We start from the raw sequence: 13,723 nt of genomic DNA, 5'->3' as shown, positions 1-13,723 counted from the left end.
CTCTTCATTTGTAACTAAGAGATTTTAGATTTGATTCTCACCAAAAGAGAATTTGAACCCACGTTATTGCTAGGTCATTGTAAGACTTTGTCCACTCTTCCACCACCTTATTGTAGATAATATCATTTGTTAAAAAAAAAAAAAGGAAAACTAGTAACAAACCACAGTTATCCACCCCTTCCGTGCCCAGAGGAAGCTAGTTCGAAATTACATCCTAGCTATACCTGGCTACAATGAAGCAGATTCACAGCTTACAAACTTTTAAATATCTACCTTTTTTTCCCTGCTACGGTATAGTTTGCACTAATAGTGAGGTTAAAACATTAACTCCTGTCAAAATTGTTTCCCACTTTATTTAATTTTTTTAAACTAATGTATTCAAGTCTTTGACTCAACTAATCATTAGAAACCCCCCGCGCCTAACCCCATAATATTGGAAACAAGAATGCTCTTAACAATTGCTATGTGGGTCGATACCCAGACCACTTGAGAGCAAACCAAGAGCCTGACCGCTAGACCAACAACTCTTAGGTTTCCCCCCTCATATCAATGTCAAGGACGAGATATGGTGTAACCAGCAAGACATATGATGACTTCCAGGGTATCGGAAAACTCACATCAAGACTCAATCAATTATATAGAACATTCAGGCACAGTTACTGAAACACATCCGAATCGAAACATATAAATACTAACTGAGATTTTACAAATACAAGTTGAATGTGCGTTGTGTTCTGAAAAGGTGGTAACAGATCAACAGAAGCACATTACTGAAATTATTCTACTTTACTACTAATTATCCAACTATCATCGAACTTCCTTAAGCAGAAGTTTTGGCAACAGCTCCGGCTTGAGTCAGCAGAGGGACCAATTTTCCTTCCTTGTGCAACGCCGTTGTTTCTGCACAACGACATCAAATAATATTATTCAATAAGATAAGATAAGATAACAAAGTAATGTCAAAGACATACAATTCCAATAGCCATGGTTAAGGCGGGATTTGGCTCTGTTATGGGGTATATCCTCGGTTGTATGTAAGAATCTATTGTGATTAAGGGATTCAAAATCTTACTGTCACATCCACCGATGTGGTTTCCACCAATGAAAACATTGGGCACAGTCCGCTGGCCAGTCCACTCTCCCAAAGCTGATTGTATCTGAGCTCCGTCACCTTCAAAATGCAAGAACAAAACCGGCGTCAATAAAACTCGGATAAAATTTATACTTCAAAAATAACACATGCTGCATTAGATTGAGAAGGGAGATGTCCATCTCATTTCACAAAATATAACGTGAGCAATCGGTACTTAAAAGTGACATAATCAAGAGTTAGTCCCAACTTTTTTCAGTTGAGCGATTTTCTAATCTAGTCTAAACTACGTGAGGGGAAATATGAACTTGGGTGCAAAGGGTGCGAAATTGTCCCATTAAACACAAAGAAAATGGAACTCGTAAAACCACCAATTTCCAGTTAACAATTTGACTTCTTCCAACAACACGTACATTTGGGAGGTAGCTCAAAAACAAACTTTACATCGAAATATCGAATACAGATTAGCAACAGCGAGTGATAGTTTTGACCGGCTATCATATGTAATTAGCAAACAAAAGAAAAATTCACCCCGTAATGGAATACCGAAAGATACAAAGGGACATGTTTATAATTCTTCAAATGACAAATCCAAAACAACCAAACAAGGAGGACTTTTATATGTATGTATGTAAACCAATTATATGATATGCATACAGAGCCGGCACTGAGGGTAGCCGGGGTAGGTGGCTCCCAATGTATAAGACCTTCTTCAACCTTGGGCTAAAACTTAAATTTCCACTTCTATTCGCCCGTGCCCACCCCCCCCCCCCCCCCCCTCTTCTCTTCAACCCAATGCTAAAATGTGGCATAATACCTAAAACTCAAATGGAAGCTAAATTTAACCTAGGATTAGTAGGGTTGCCCACTATATATATATTTTATATTTATAAATACATTAAATCTAACGGTTAAGATTTAATTTGATGAAATTCAACGATAAAAAAAAATAATTTAACGATCCAAATTTAAATTTAACGGCCGAATAATTAAAAAAAAATCTTCCATTTGTTTCATATTTTTTCATAGTGTTTAACGAGTTTCATAGTATCGATTAGTGATTTTTCAGTATTTGTCAGAATCTAAATATTTTTAGGTTAAAATATTCATAAAATTAAATTATGATAGTCTACATAATTTTTATTTTAACAAAGTTACTTTTAAGAAAAAAAATTAGTTTAAATTCATTCTTTACTAATAATGAGGCTAAAATTTCAGAGCAGAAAGGTTGGAGACGGTCTAAAGGGTCCGCCCCACTTCGAAGTCTCGCCAAGGGCCGCAAACTCTCAGAGCTGGTCCTGTATGCATATCATACATGCATAGATATGTATATACACATACGGATACGAACAATATGTTATTACAGCTAAAAATAGTTAGAGAGAAAGAGAAACTGACTTTCTTTGTCCAACTCAATGGCCTTGTAGGTGGCTCCCAATTGAGTCAAGAGCTGCTTCACGTTCACGCAGAACGGGCAATACGTCTTGCTGCAATTACAGATCCATATATATATAACAATTAGCATTTCTTAAATGCGAGATTTACTAACCAGTAATCGTGATTAAATTACAATGAGAAAAATTAAGAACCTGAAGACGACGACCGAGTCGGAGGACACGAGCTCCTGCGCCTTTGTCAATGCCATAACGCTATCTCTAAATCCCAATTCGCAAACCCTAAATTCTGACTTCCTAACAATCTTCTTCTCTCAACTCTCTCTCTCTCTGAAAAATGCAGAGAGTGTGTATATATGCATGTGTTGTGGGTGGCGCCACGTCGTACTTCGATTTTTCCATTGGTTCTCGTTGGACACGTTATGGCCTTTTGTTGTCTTTTTTTTCGAACCACAAGATTGACGTTCATTGCTGTCGCAAAGTTTTATCTAATACCACTCTGCCGACGTCATGGCGTCCGTCAATGACTGTTTGCCAAACCATCATGCTTAGGAGTGCAAATTTTTTTATTTTTTTTTAATAAATGAGATTATCTACTTTACAAGGATAGAGGTAATTTAAATTTTACATTGGGATGCAATAATATAATTTAAATTCATCTTTGGAAAGAATTAAATTTAAAACCTCTCATTTACAATTGAAGAAGAATACCAATAGATCGTAATACTAAGTTGAATAGGAATCTTCAATTCCGACCAATTCAAAGTCGAAATATTTTGTCCGGTTCAAATTAGAAACGAAATTCCAACATCTGAAAAAGTCCGAAAAAATATGGATAGAACTTGAAATGTATTTAATATTTTGAATCCGATCTGAAATTCTGAAACCTACATAACTCTATTACATACAAAATATGTACTCAAATGTGTAACTATTTTTATAATTACATATAAAAAATGAGAACTTGAGACTAAATTTTATATTATGCACAGAGAGTCATGAAGATGACATTCTTTTATATTGGTATTGATAAAGTCATACAACTCCCAGAATTTTAAAATCCTGAAATAATCTAATCTGAAAATACCGAATTCGGCTTGAGCTTATGAATACCCCAATTCCGATTCCAAATTGGATTGGAATTGGAATTGGAATTGGAAACATGTATTTCCAATTTGATCCGACCAAAAATTAAGTCTATACTCACGGGCGTTGATAAAAGAATGAGGATCCTCTTTGTAAGGATTCCGAAAATCCTTAAATCACGTCCGTTCATCATACATCATGCAATCATAAATCATTGAAAAAAATCCAAATTAAAGCGTTAAGTGAAGTGTGCACGCTTCGTGTATCTCGGCTAGCAAAAGCAAAATCTACCTTGTGTAAGCTGGTATGGTATTAGTTGGAACCAAATCCCCTCCAAATTCAATAAAACTGAGCCTACTGAGCAGACCATCCGGACCGTTGACAATTGATCCAACAACTACAAACATGAAGCTCTCTAAAAGTTATAATAATTGTAACCGTTTGATCAAATTTCAATTGTCCGAATCGTTTGCTTAACAGACTCAGTATATATGGATCCGGAGGGGATCTGTTTCGTATTAGTTTACTAGCAAAAGCAAAATCTCGTTTTTGTCACGGGAAATAGTGGTCACACAAAATTAATCATCGTTGGGCAATGAAAATGCACACACCATTGTAATCGTTCTTGTTAATTGATGAAATATTTCTATCGTTTCTTGCCAAAAAAAAAAGAGGAGTCAACTTTATGCATCATGTGTACGAAAAATAACTTGTCTGAAACAAACAAAAAAAAAACTGCAAAAAAGGATGAAAATATTCAGTTTAGTTGAAATATATGTTCTGCTCGCTAACCCAATGATTAAGGGAAGGAAAAATTCCTTGTCGAACAGGTTCTCTTATTTCCATGTACCGGGTCACAACCACAAAACTGCAGCTATTCATGCCAAAGAACTTTTCCGACATGGTCATCTTGTAGATTAGCATCGATCTAGTTAAACTGCTACAGGTTCCAGAAGCTTTTTCTTAACATTCTTTGCGACAGCGTCAATGAATTCTTCGGTGTTCAAGTAATACTCCCTCGATACCCTGCAGGTAACACAAGCATCTTAGTTTAGTCCCCCAAGAACAATCCCGTCTGGCAAATTCCGTCACCACCATCAGATGAACTGATACAGTTCCAAAAAGAAAACTAAGGAAGAACAGTGGTATTTCATTTTCCCTTTTTATTGCACAATCCAACTGAATGTAAGTAACCTTGTTAAACAGAGCCAAGAATCGACTTACTTGGGGCCATGGATCAAAAGGGCGAGATCCTTGGTCATCTTTCCACCCTCCACGGTCTCAATGCACGCAGCCTCCAACTTGCGAACAAAATCCAGCAACCTATCATTTTTATCTAATTTTGCCCTGGAAGCAGTAAATATAGTCAGGTTATCTGGCGCTAAGAAAAAATGCAGGCCAAAATGATTTATCTGACAGTTAAATAACGAAATGTCATTCTTACAAAAGGCAGATTGCCACTGTAAAGCACGTTGTCACACTTCATTATTCCGAAAAGTAACCATAGAACACTAAGATACAGTGAACTTTGGCTTGCAAAGTGTACCTGTGTTCTAGGCCTCGTGTCCATGCAAATATTGAAGCAATACTATTTGTACTTGTTTCTTGTCCTTTCTGATGTAACCGAAAATGACGAGTTACTGTCCCATGAGCTGCTTCAGCTTCTATTGTCTTGCCATCTGAGGACAACTGCACAAACTGTGGTTAGTTTTTGTAGCATACAAATGAGGAAAGTTAATGGTGATACGTACCAACACAGAAGTCATGAGGCCCAAAGACCCAAATCCTGCAAAAACCAAAACAAACTATTTAACTTCAGAAAGAGAGAGAGAGAGAGAGAGAGAGAGAGAGAGAGAGCAATTCAACCTCACCTTGAGCAAGCAAATCACTCATAACATCTCCATCATAATTTTTGCAAGCCCAAACATATCCACCCTCACTTTTGAGTGCATAAGCCACCATGTCATCTATTAGCCGGTGTTCATACCTAAATGCCAATACAATCATCAATAAACAATTTCAAAATATGCCACACAACATTGGATGAATCAGTATTTACGATAAACAATACAAACCATATAGAATTTTCTTCAAACTTCTGCTTCCATTTCTCAACATAAACCTCCTCAAATATGTCCTTAAACCTGTGGCAGTCCGAGAACTCAACATTTTGTATAATTTCTACAAAATAATAAATTAATATAGAATTGATAGTTGGATGTTGACAGATTCTTCCAACAAATGTAAATTTACCTGCCATCGTATTTTTTAAGAATAGTGTTTTTAGTGCTCAAGTATAGCGGCCACTTCTTGGAAAGAGCCAACGACATTGACGAGTCAGCAAAAGCTCGAATAGACTACCAAATAAAACAAGGTTTTGTTAGCAGAGTTTATCAGCCTAAATGCACAAAAAAGGTATGTTATGCCCAACGTGGTAACACAAACCTCATCAACATTATACATAGAAAGGGCCACACCAGGCCCTTTGAAATTATAAACATCAAGTTCCACAGGGGCATCTCCTCCTTCTGGGACTGAGCATTAGAAACAGATAGATGTCAAGCAAAAACCATATCCAATGGAAAATTACTTCACCAGAACAATCATATGAGCTAGAATGTTGAAATCAACTTACCGAAAACCATTTTAAGTTTTCCTGGTCCTTTAATAACCGTATCAGTGGCTCGATACTGATCGCCAAAGGCATGCCTACCAATACATATGGGTTTCTTCCAACCTGTAAATCAGACATGTATTCAGCACTTCCCACAACATTTTACTCACAGTCAAGTTTAGAAATGAGTTCAAGCCATTACCAGGAACTATTCTAGGGATGTTTTTACATAGGATAGGTTCACGGAAAACAGTACCTACAAATAAAGCATTGCATTTCAATTAGAAACTGTTCAAACAGTAAGGTAACCTTTCAGATGCTCACTCAAATATTTGCAAGTTGTAACTCATTAACAAAATGAATGAATAACGAACTATGAGCATTATAAATTCCGTTTCATTTTCAAACGAGAGAACTTTATTTATTCGATACAAACCGTCTAGAATGTTTCTAATTGTGCCATTGGGACTCCTCCACATTGATTTCAGCCCAAATTCCTTCACTCTGGTCTCATCTGCAAGGTATATGATAAATTGAAATTAGATGAAATACAACTATTCTTTCCATAAGATAACAGTTAAATGTCCAGGCAGAGCAGCTAGATCATCTGATCGCTAAGGAAAGTATCCAAGTAGCCAGAATGTCTGTTATAAAGGGTTTAAGGTCCTCGTGATTGTACATACAAAACCAGCATTGTATAAAAGTAAAAACAACTAACCAGGAGTAATAGTAGCGCATTTCACAGCAACGTTATACCTGCAAGGCATTAAATGTTAAAATTAAACAAATAGAAGAAGCAAATACCAACGATTCAAGGTTCATTTGGAAGTGCTTTTAAAATAACTGATGCTTCTTGCAGGAAGAACTTCAAGTGTTTTTCTAGGATTCACTTGCATTTTTACTAAGGATTGGTTCCAAAAATATGTTTACCAAAAAGCGCTTTTAGTCGTTTAAAAGCACTTCCAAACGAGGGTAAGAAACAAAAATGCACCAAATAAATTCTGAATTAAACTACTTACTTAAGAGCTGCTTCAGCACTCTCTACTGTAACTCTGTCATCGGTAGCATCACGGTTCAAAATCCCTAAATCGTAATACTTTATATCCAAATCCAGATAGGGAAAAATAAGCTGCAAGAGCACACGACCGAAAAAACTCGGATTAAATCAAATCAAATTCGACATAAAATAGCATCAGTAAACTGAAATTCACACCGAAATGAATCTTCACACTTTGTCTTTAATCGTTTTCCATATGATCCTCGTCATTTCATCACCTATTGACAAAATAATACCATAATTAATACAGTACACAATCACAACGTCAACAATTAAGCTCAAGAATTCGCTTCATCCTACTCCTACAAGTTATGATCCGTTTGGTTGCTGCTAAAATTCATGAAAATATGAAAGAACAATACGGATTTTCACACAAGTTTCCATCATCTTATGATTTTAACTCTGTTCATTATCTCAGTGCTTTCTCATTAATCAAACAGAGCATCGGTTAGGAAACTGACCGTCCATTTCGACAATCGGATTCTGCACCCGAACTTTATCGAAGCCGGCGGAAGAAGCGAAGCACCGCAGCGAAGTGCGGCTGCAGCGGGCGGCGAAGGAGACGCGGTTCCCGACAGGCACTCCATTGAAGAGCCTCGGTGACGAAGAAGAGGACAATCTGGGGTCTCTCATGGCCGCGGACGACGTAGCCGACGATGACGACATCATTGCAGTGCCCGACATGGCGCTCAGTCGCGGCCGCGCTCTTAGCATTCAGTTTTTGTGGGGCGGGCGTAGCGAGTTTATTTTAGTTCGCGTGACGAGCCTGCGACCGCGACGAAGATTGTTCGATGTAGTTCTGGAATTTTGATCTTTGGGCTGCGTTTGTGTGAAATGAGTAGGGGTGGGCACGGTGTGGTTTGGTGCGGTTTCACCCCTAAACTGGAATCGGAACCGCAATATATTAACGGTTCGATTCGGTGCGGTTCCACTTAAATTTATTACTAGAACCTTACGGTTCGGTCTACACCGGTTCCGATTCGGTTCTCGCCGGTTTACGGTTCCTAATAATAAATTATTTGAACACCAAATCATTATGCATTCAAATTTCAACTTGCTGCCACATTTCAACTTGCTGCAAATTGAAGAAATGTGTCTAGTGTAGTTTAATGTTTTGGTTTCTAGGTTTGCTGCAAATTTGATGTAATATGATAAAGATGTCTGCTTGATTCCAGCTGAACATGTTGAAATGAATTGTTGCCCTGTTATATGAGTATTTATTATACGATTCAATCTGTAGGCCGAGACCCCTATTTCCGGGGTGTGTGTTTATAAAGTGTGTATTGGACAAGGAGATACATGACTTCATAAGAGAGTGCCACCAAATCATTATGCATTCAAATTTCAACTTGCTGCCACATTTCAACTTGCTGCCACATATTTAAACAGAATATGCTGACAAATTTCAACTTGCTGCCACACACAAATTTAAACAAAATCTTATGCATTTTTACTGCCATTGATTGAAAGAGTAAATTATAAATTCCACTAACTATCAATAGATTCAATACTAACAAAAGGGAAAATATAAAAGTGAAAGATTAAGGAGAAAAGGTGATAAGGAAGGTGCTAAAAAAATTAAAGTTACATACATACCATCACTAGTAAAAGGTGATAAGTTAGGATTGAATAGTTTATGAATCCGCAATGCTATTGCTAGAAGTGCCACCATTCCTTTTTTCTAGAACATATAAAAATTAAGAACTCATTAGCAAATAAGAAAGTAAGCATGCAATAAAACAAGAGAAAAAACAAAAACAAAGTAATGAAAAATAAATATTCATACCTGTTTCAAGTGCTTCATAAAACTCTATATCTTCCAAGATTGTCTCATCGTCTAAAATTGAGATGTTATCTGACATCAACCAATTTTGAGTACCAATTTTGTGTAAGTGAAAATGAACCCTAATTGGGATAGGATTCTCTGCTTTGCAATTTAGTGAAACCAATTTTTTCAACTTATTATAGCACGACTTGTGTGTGTGTATATAATTTATTTATTTATTATTAATAAAACGGTTCGGTTCGGTTCGATCGGTTCTTGATTATTCGAAACCGGAACCGGAACCGGTTTGAACGGTTCGGTTCGGTTTTTCACTCAAAGTTGACTTTTCCGGTCAACACGGTTTTTTTCGATTTTTTTTCTTACGGTTTGATGCGGTTTTGCGGTTTGGCGGTTTTTATGCCCACCCCTAGAAATGAGCTCACAGCTTTCAGCGCTCAACTTTTTTGTTACCGTTTTCGGTCCACGGGCCGGGGGTTTGAGTGTTTTGAGTACTCTCATCGGACGGATGATATATTGGACGCGTTGGATCAATTAGAACGGTAGGATCATCAAGTTAGCCTGGGAGAAGTGACTGCCCAACTTTAAAGCACAAAGCCGTGAACTCATTTCATACGAACCTTGAGTGCTCCAATGTGCCAATGTCTTCGTACTTTCGGTTAATATATATGTTTTTGACATATATATTATAAGGTGATGCTATTTATACATTTATTTTTATTTCTTACATATTCTTCTTAATTTTTTATTGTCAGATCGAATGAACATAGTTGATGAAAAATACGTGAATATTCATGTACTAGCCCTTATTTGTCTTGAGGGACGAAGGAGGCTAGGTTAGCCGAAATATGGTTAAAGGTTCAAGGACTTGGGGACCATGGTTTTTCAGGATAAGAATAAATTAACAAGGGTGTGTGGAAGGTAAAAGGAGGTGTGTGAATAACATTATTCTATCTTATAACGTTCAGACAAGGATTGCCGTTAAATCGTGAGGTGACAGAAAATCCATAAAAGTTTCACTTTTGAAAGACTCCTCTTACCATTCCTCAAGTGAGAATGTTCAAATGTCAAATTAGTGAAAGGTTTTTTTAACCAAAATGTCTTTGAGATGGCATAACTCTTAAATTTTGGTCATTGGCATTGAAATTTGATAGAAGTGATCGCTGGTTTTGTCCACCGTGAATCATTTTGGTCACTCTATGAAAAATCTCCGTTAAATGGAAAAACAAGTAGAGGGGTTTATTTGACAAAACTACCTAAATTTAAAGGAGATTTTTCACAACAGACCAAAATGATGGACGGTAGATAAACTCAAGGACCACTTCTATCACTTTTAAATTTCAAAAATCAAAATACACAATTATACCACCGATTAAAAATCTAATTAGTGAAAAATTGCTATAGCATTTCTCAATAATCTAGTAGATTGAGTCGATGATATAGGGTGAGCTGGCATATGTAGTGGTGGTCCCCAAGTCCAGTCGTGGTCCCTGGTCCGTAGTCCCGAGTCCATGCCAACTTTACTGGGCTAAAAGGTCTCCCTGTAAGCCTTGGCCTTAACAATCACTATGCCCACACTAACCAATCCGGTGCCTGACTTACAGGGTCCAACCTATTTTCACCTATTATTTTTTTGTGGTAGGGCCTACAATTTTTTCAGGTTTTGTCTTTATATTTTTATTTTTTAAACAAACGACATGAACTACATTAAATAAGAGAAAGTTGGTTTAGCCTCATATGAATTATCAATAATTGGGTTCAAATTCGTTTTTGACGAGAATTAAATCTAAGACCTCTCACTACCTCAATCTATTGGGTTAGTTCATGTGGAAAGGGACTGGTGGGATAATAAACTAAGATTATGATAGATTTAGAGTTCGATTTTTTCTAATATAATTGAACAAAGCAATTGCTTATACACCAATCACGCATAAGTCCATAAGAGCAAACGGCTTGTTGGAGTTAAACTCCTAGTCTGTATTACAATTATTGCAGGGTTGCTTATAACTCAGTTAATTAAAATTATGATTTTAACTGGAAGGGTTAGAGTATCTAAATTATTGGTCTACCATATAGGTGATGCATCTCAACCTATTAAAGGGTTAGTTTATATACCTAAGTATTAAGTGCAAATATTAACAAATGACTTATTTGATGGTGTAGCAGACCAAACTTGTAGTGCTGTCTCACCACACCACTCATTAAGTCAAATACGTCACTCGATGGACCATATTTTTAAGTGTTTGTATTGAGTACGTGTTTGTAGTAAGACTGGTTAATTTTATCTCAATTAGATTTGACAATCTTTTAGCCCCACCTATAAATACACTTGAACATGCTTGTATATGCTTGTGTCTAGAGAGAGAGAGAGAGAGAGAGAGTTATGAGGTACACTAAATCAAAAATTGCAGTTCTCATTGTGTTTATGCTATTGGAAGGAACTTTGCTGCATTTTAGAACCAACGCGAAGGAGTATTCTGTAAGGTCGTCAGGCTCACCAGAAGGAAGGGTTTCCTTCAAAATACGGAACTTCAACTACAACAACACTAGTTCTCGGATTAATGGCAGAAACTACAAGTTCTTCAAGCACAGAAGATTTAGCAACCATGGCTGCCGACGACCAGCTGCTCCTAATCATGTTCCTGACGAAGAACAGAAGAGAATCACACCGTATGGTGCAAACCCGCTTCACAACAGGTGATCAAACATTCATTTTTTGACGATTCAAGCAGCTCATGTGCAGGGCTCCAGCTGGTCCTTCAAGCAGTTCAAGTTCGCCGTCCAGCATATGGTGTAGCTCACTGTATGGCTCCACTTTATTTACATATTGGTGTGGAGCGCTGTTGGTTTGAAGAACCTCCGGGATGAATTTATGATGTGCTCTATGCTGATATGTAATGTGGGGGCTCTCTTTTTCCTCATCTAGGGTTTTTTTTTCCACCGGGTTTTCTCCGAGAAAGGTTTTTTTCAGAGGCCATTTCAATTCCCAACCTTGTAATTCTTTCTATACAGTAATGGAGTTACAACCTATATGTGTTTCTCAAAAAAGTTATACTCTTTTTGTTTAAAATAGATTAGATGTCAATTAAAACATCGCTACAAAAATCCTTTTTTTTTTTAACAAATTAATTTCATCGCGCAAAACTCGTTGCTCAAATTTTTGTCCGTCGAAAATGAATTCATGGATTAAAGTACATCGACCAATTAACCCGACGAATAAAACTTGCCCGACAACAACTTTTCGTCCGGCAAATAGTATATTAGTGTAGTGATAGCTATTTTACTTCCAAGTTCATTTCTTTTTTCATATCATACGTAATTTTGTTGAGAAAGAAAAAGACACTGTGCATGGAGTCTGAAACGGAATATTTGAACCAAGGATGTCCTGTGAACCATCTTTCAAAAGCCCTGTTGACAACCAATCTTCATTCTTCCCGACTTTGACATATGATAAGAAAGAACCAAACCAAAGACAAACTAAATGAAAATTTTATAAAGAAAAGGTAAATTTTCTAGTACGCAAGTTTCCTTCCAATGAAAAATGAAATATATATCGTGTTCTTGTCTCATAAGGTAAAAACGCGGCACGACAAAAACTTGGGCGTTACCGGAATTAATATAACCTCATCATCTAGGTAGGGTTAGTGAGACAGATATGGTGATATATGGCAAAAAAAAACCTTCGGATGTAACCGATCGAGAATATATATAACTCCATGGTCTCTATCTCTCTAGCTAGGGTTAGTAAGATAGAAATGGCGATATATCTCTGGCTACACGTAAAAATCTCTAAGACTCGAACAGAAAAATCTGAAAAGTTGGGCAATAGGCAGCTGCCAAAAAAAAGAGTGACCTGTCACACCCAGCTGGAGATTTCAACTTGGTTAGAGAAGCCTTATAGGAATCGAAAAGGACATTAAACAACAAGATGCCAAGAAAAAAAGCTTCCTCTTTGGTCTGTTTCACAAGCAAAACAACAAATCCAAACCTCTCTTTTGTTCATCTGATTGTGTGAGATATCACAGCAGAGGAAATCTCCTTTTTTTTAATCTGATTTTCCCAACTGTGGCCCGTTGATATAATTACTGGGTACTGCAAGGGGCCGGCTTCTTACCCTCATAAAGCTTGGTTGATGAAAAACAGTATTTTTCTTTGCACCTGAGGTTTCGAGTTTGAATTATCCTTCCCATAATATTGCTTGTATCAAAAACTATGGATATATCATATATTTACTCTCTGTAACCGCCAGCTGAGAGGACAGTGACTGATTATATATACCACACGAAAACCCAGCAAATCAGTAAACCCAGCTGAAGAGTCAGTGTTATGGAATGTAATGGGACAAAGTGAATTCAGCAACAAAATGGGCTTTTAGGGTTTTGCTTTTTAGGGTTTTTTGGTGTTTAGCATGGTACGCTGAGAACCTAAGATTCCTTTTTTTATCCCCTTGTTACTTGTTTGAACCTTGAATGTGCATGGTGTGGACCATAGTCTAACTCCCAGATATAGCTTCTCACATTGTCAGCCTGTCAGCACGTGAAAGAATGATTTATATGAAACAAATCATTACAATGTCTCAAATCAATCATATTACAAATCTAAGAACGTAAATATTTATGTGACTCGTGTTAATATTGGTACGCAATGTTACACTAGCGTTTTGAAGTGCGTAGGGCAAGTCCTTATCCACCGCATATCC

General features: G+C 37.0%; 2 protein-coding genes across 2 annotated transcripts; both read right to left on the bottom strand.

Moving 5' to 3' along the window:
* Window positions 1–633: 633 nt before the first annotated feature.
* Window positions 634–2,847, bottom strand: LOC103965832 (glutaredoxin). Its single transcript, XM_009378922.3, has 4 exons — window positions 2,680–2,847; window positions 2,489–2,577; window positions 1,073–1,171; window positions 634–900 (listed from the first exon to the last, which is right to left on the bottom strand). The coding sequence occupies exons 1-4, from the start codon at window positions 2,733–2,735 to the stop codon at window positions 821–823; spliced, it is 324 nt and encodes a 107-aa protein (XP_009377197.2). The 5' UTR covers window positions 2,736–2,847; the 3' UTR covers window positions 634–820.
* A 1,384-nt stretch (window positions 2,848–4,231) lies between these two features.
* LOC103963975 (isocitrate dehydrogenase [NADP]) lies at window positions 4,232–8,064 on the bottom strand. The gene is made up of 15 exons (XM_009376855.3): window positions 7,703–8,064; window positions 7,416–7,459; window positions 7,204–7,313; window positions 6,903–6,940; window positions 6,621–6,698; window positions 6,387–6,440; window positions 6,206–6,307; window positions 6,016–6,104; window positions 5,824–5,927; window positions 5,646–5,714; window positions 5,442–5,557; window positions 5,322–5,356; window positions 5,117–5,259; window positions 4,795–4,917; window positions 4,232–4,596 (listed from the first exon to the last, which is right to left on the bottom strand). Exons 1-15 carry the CDS (start codon window positions 7,953–7,955, stop codon window positions 4,503–4,505), a joined length of 1,452 nt encoding a protein of 483 aa, XP_009375130.1. The 5' UTR covers window positions 7,956–8,064; the 3' UTR covers window positions 4,232–4,502.
* Between the last annotated feature and the right edge of the window lie 5,659 nt (window positions 8,065–13,723).

The sequence above is a fragment of a genome, unplaced genomic scaffold, assembly GCF_019419815.1.
Source record: "Pyrus x bretschneideri cultivar Hongxiangsu unplaced genomic scaffold, Pyrus_bretschneideri_v1 Contig13, whole genome shotgun sequence".
NCBI lineage: Eukaryota > Viridiplantae > Streptophyta > Magnoliopsida > Rosales > Rosaceae > Pyrus > Pyrus x bretschneideri.
This window is presented reverse-complemented; position numbering and strand designations above follow the sequence as displayed.

What these genes read in the sequence shown, in the direction of transcription:
- LOC103965832 (XM_009378922.3), bottom strand. Translation starts at nt 2,735, where the DNA reads ATGGCATTGACAAAGGCGCAGGAGCTCGTGTCCTCCGACTCGGTCGTC. An exon ending in GACTCGGTCGTCGTCTTCAG is followed by an intron (nt 2,578 to 2,679) that starts GTTCTTAATTTT and finishes CTGTAATTGCAG; the next exon opens with CAAGACGTATTGCCCGTTCT. An exon ending in CATTGAGTTGGACAAAGAAA is followed by an intron (nt 1,172 to 2,488) that starts GTCAGTTTCTCT and finishes TGCATTTTGAAG; the next exon opens with GTGACGGAGCTCAGATACAA.
- LOC103963975 (XM_009376855.3), bottom strand. Translation starts at nt 7,955, where the DNA reads ATGCTAAGAGCGCGGCCGCGACTGAGCGCCATGTCGGGCACTGCAATG. An exon ending in AAAACTTAAAATGGTTTTCG is followed by an intron (nt 6,105 to 6,205) that starts GTAAGTTGATTT and finishes TCTAATGCTCAG; the next exon opens with TCCCAGAAGGAGGAGATGCC. An exon ending in CTTAAAAAATACGATGGCAG is followed by an intron (nt 5,715 to 5,823) that starts GTAAATTTACAT and finishes GGACTGCCACAG; the next exon opens with GTTTAAGGACATATTTGAGG.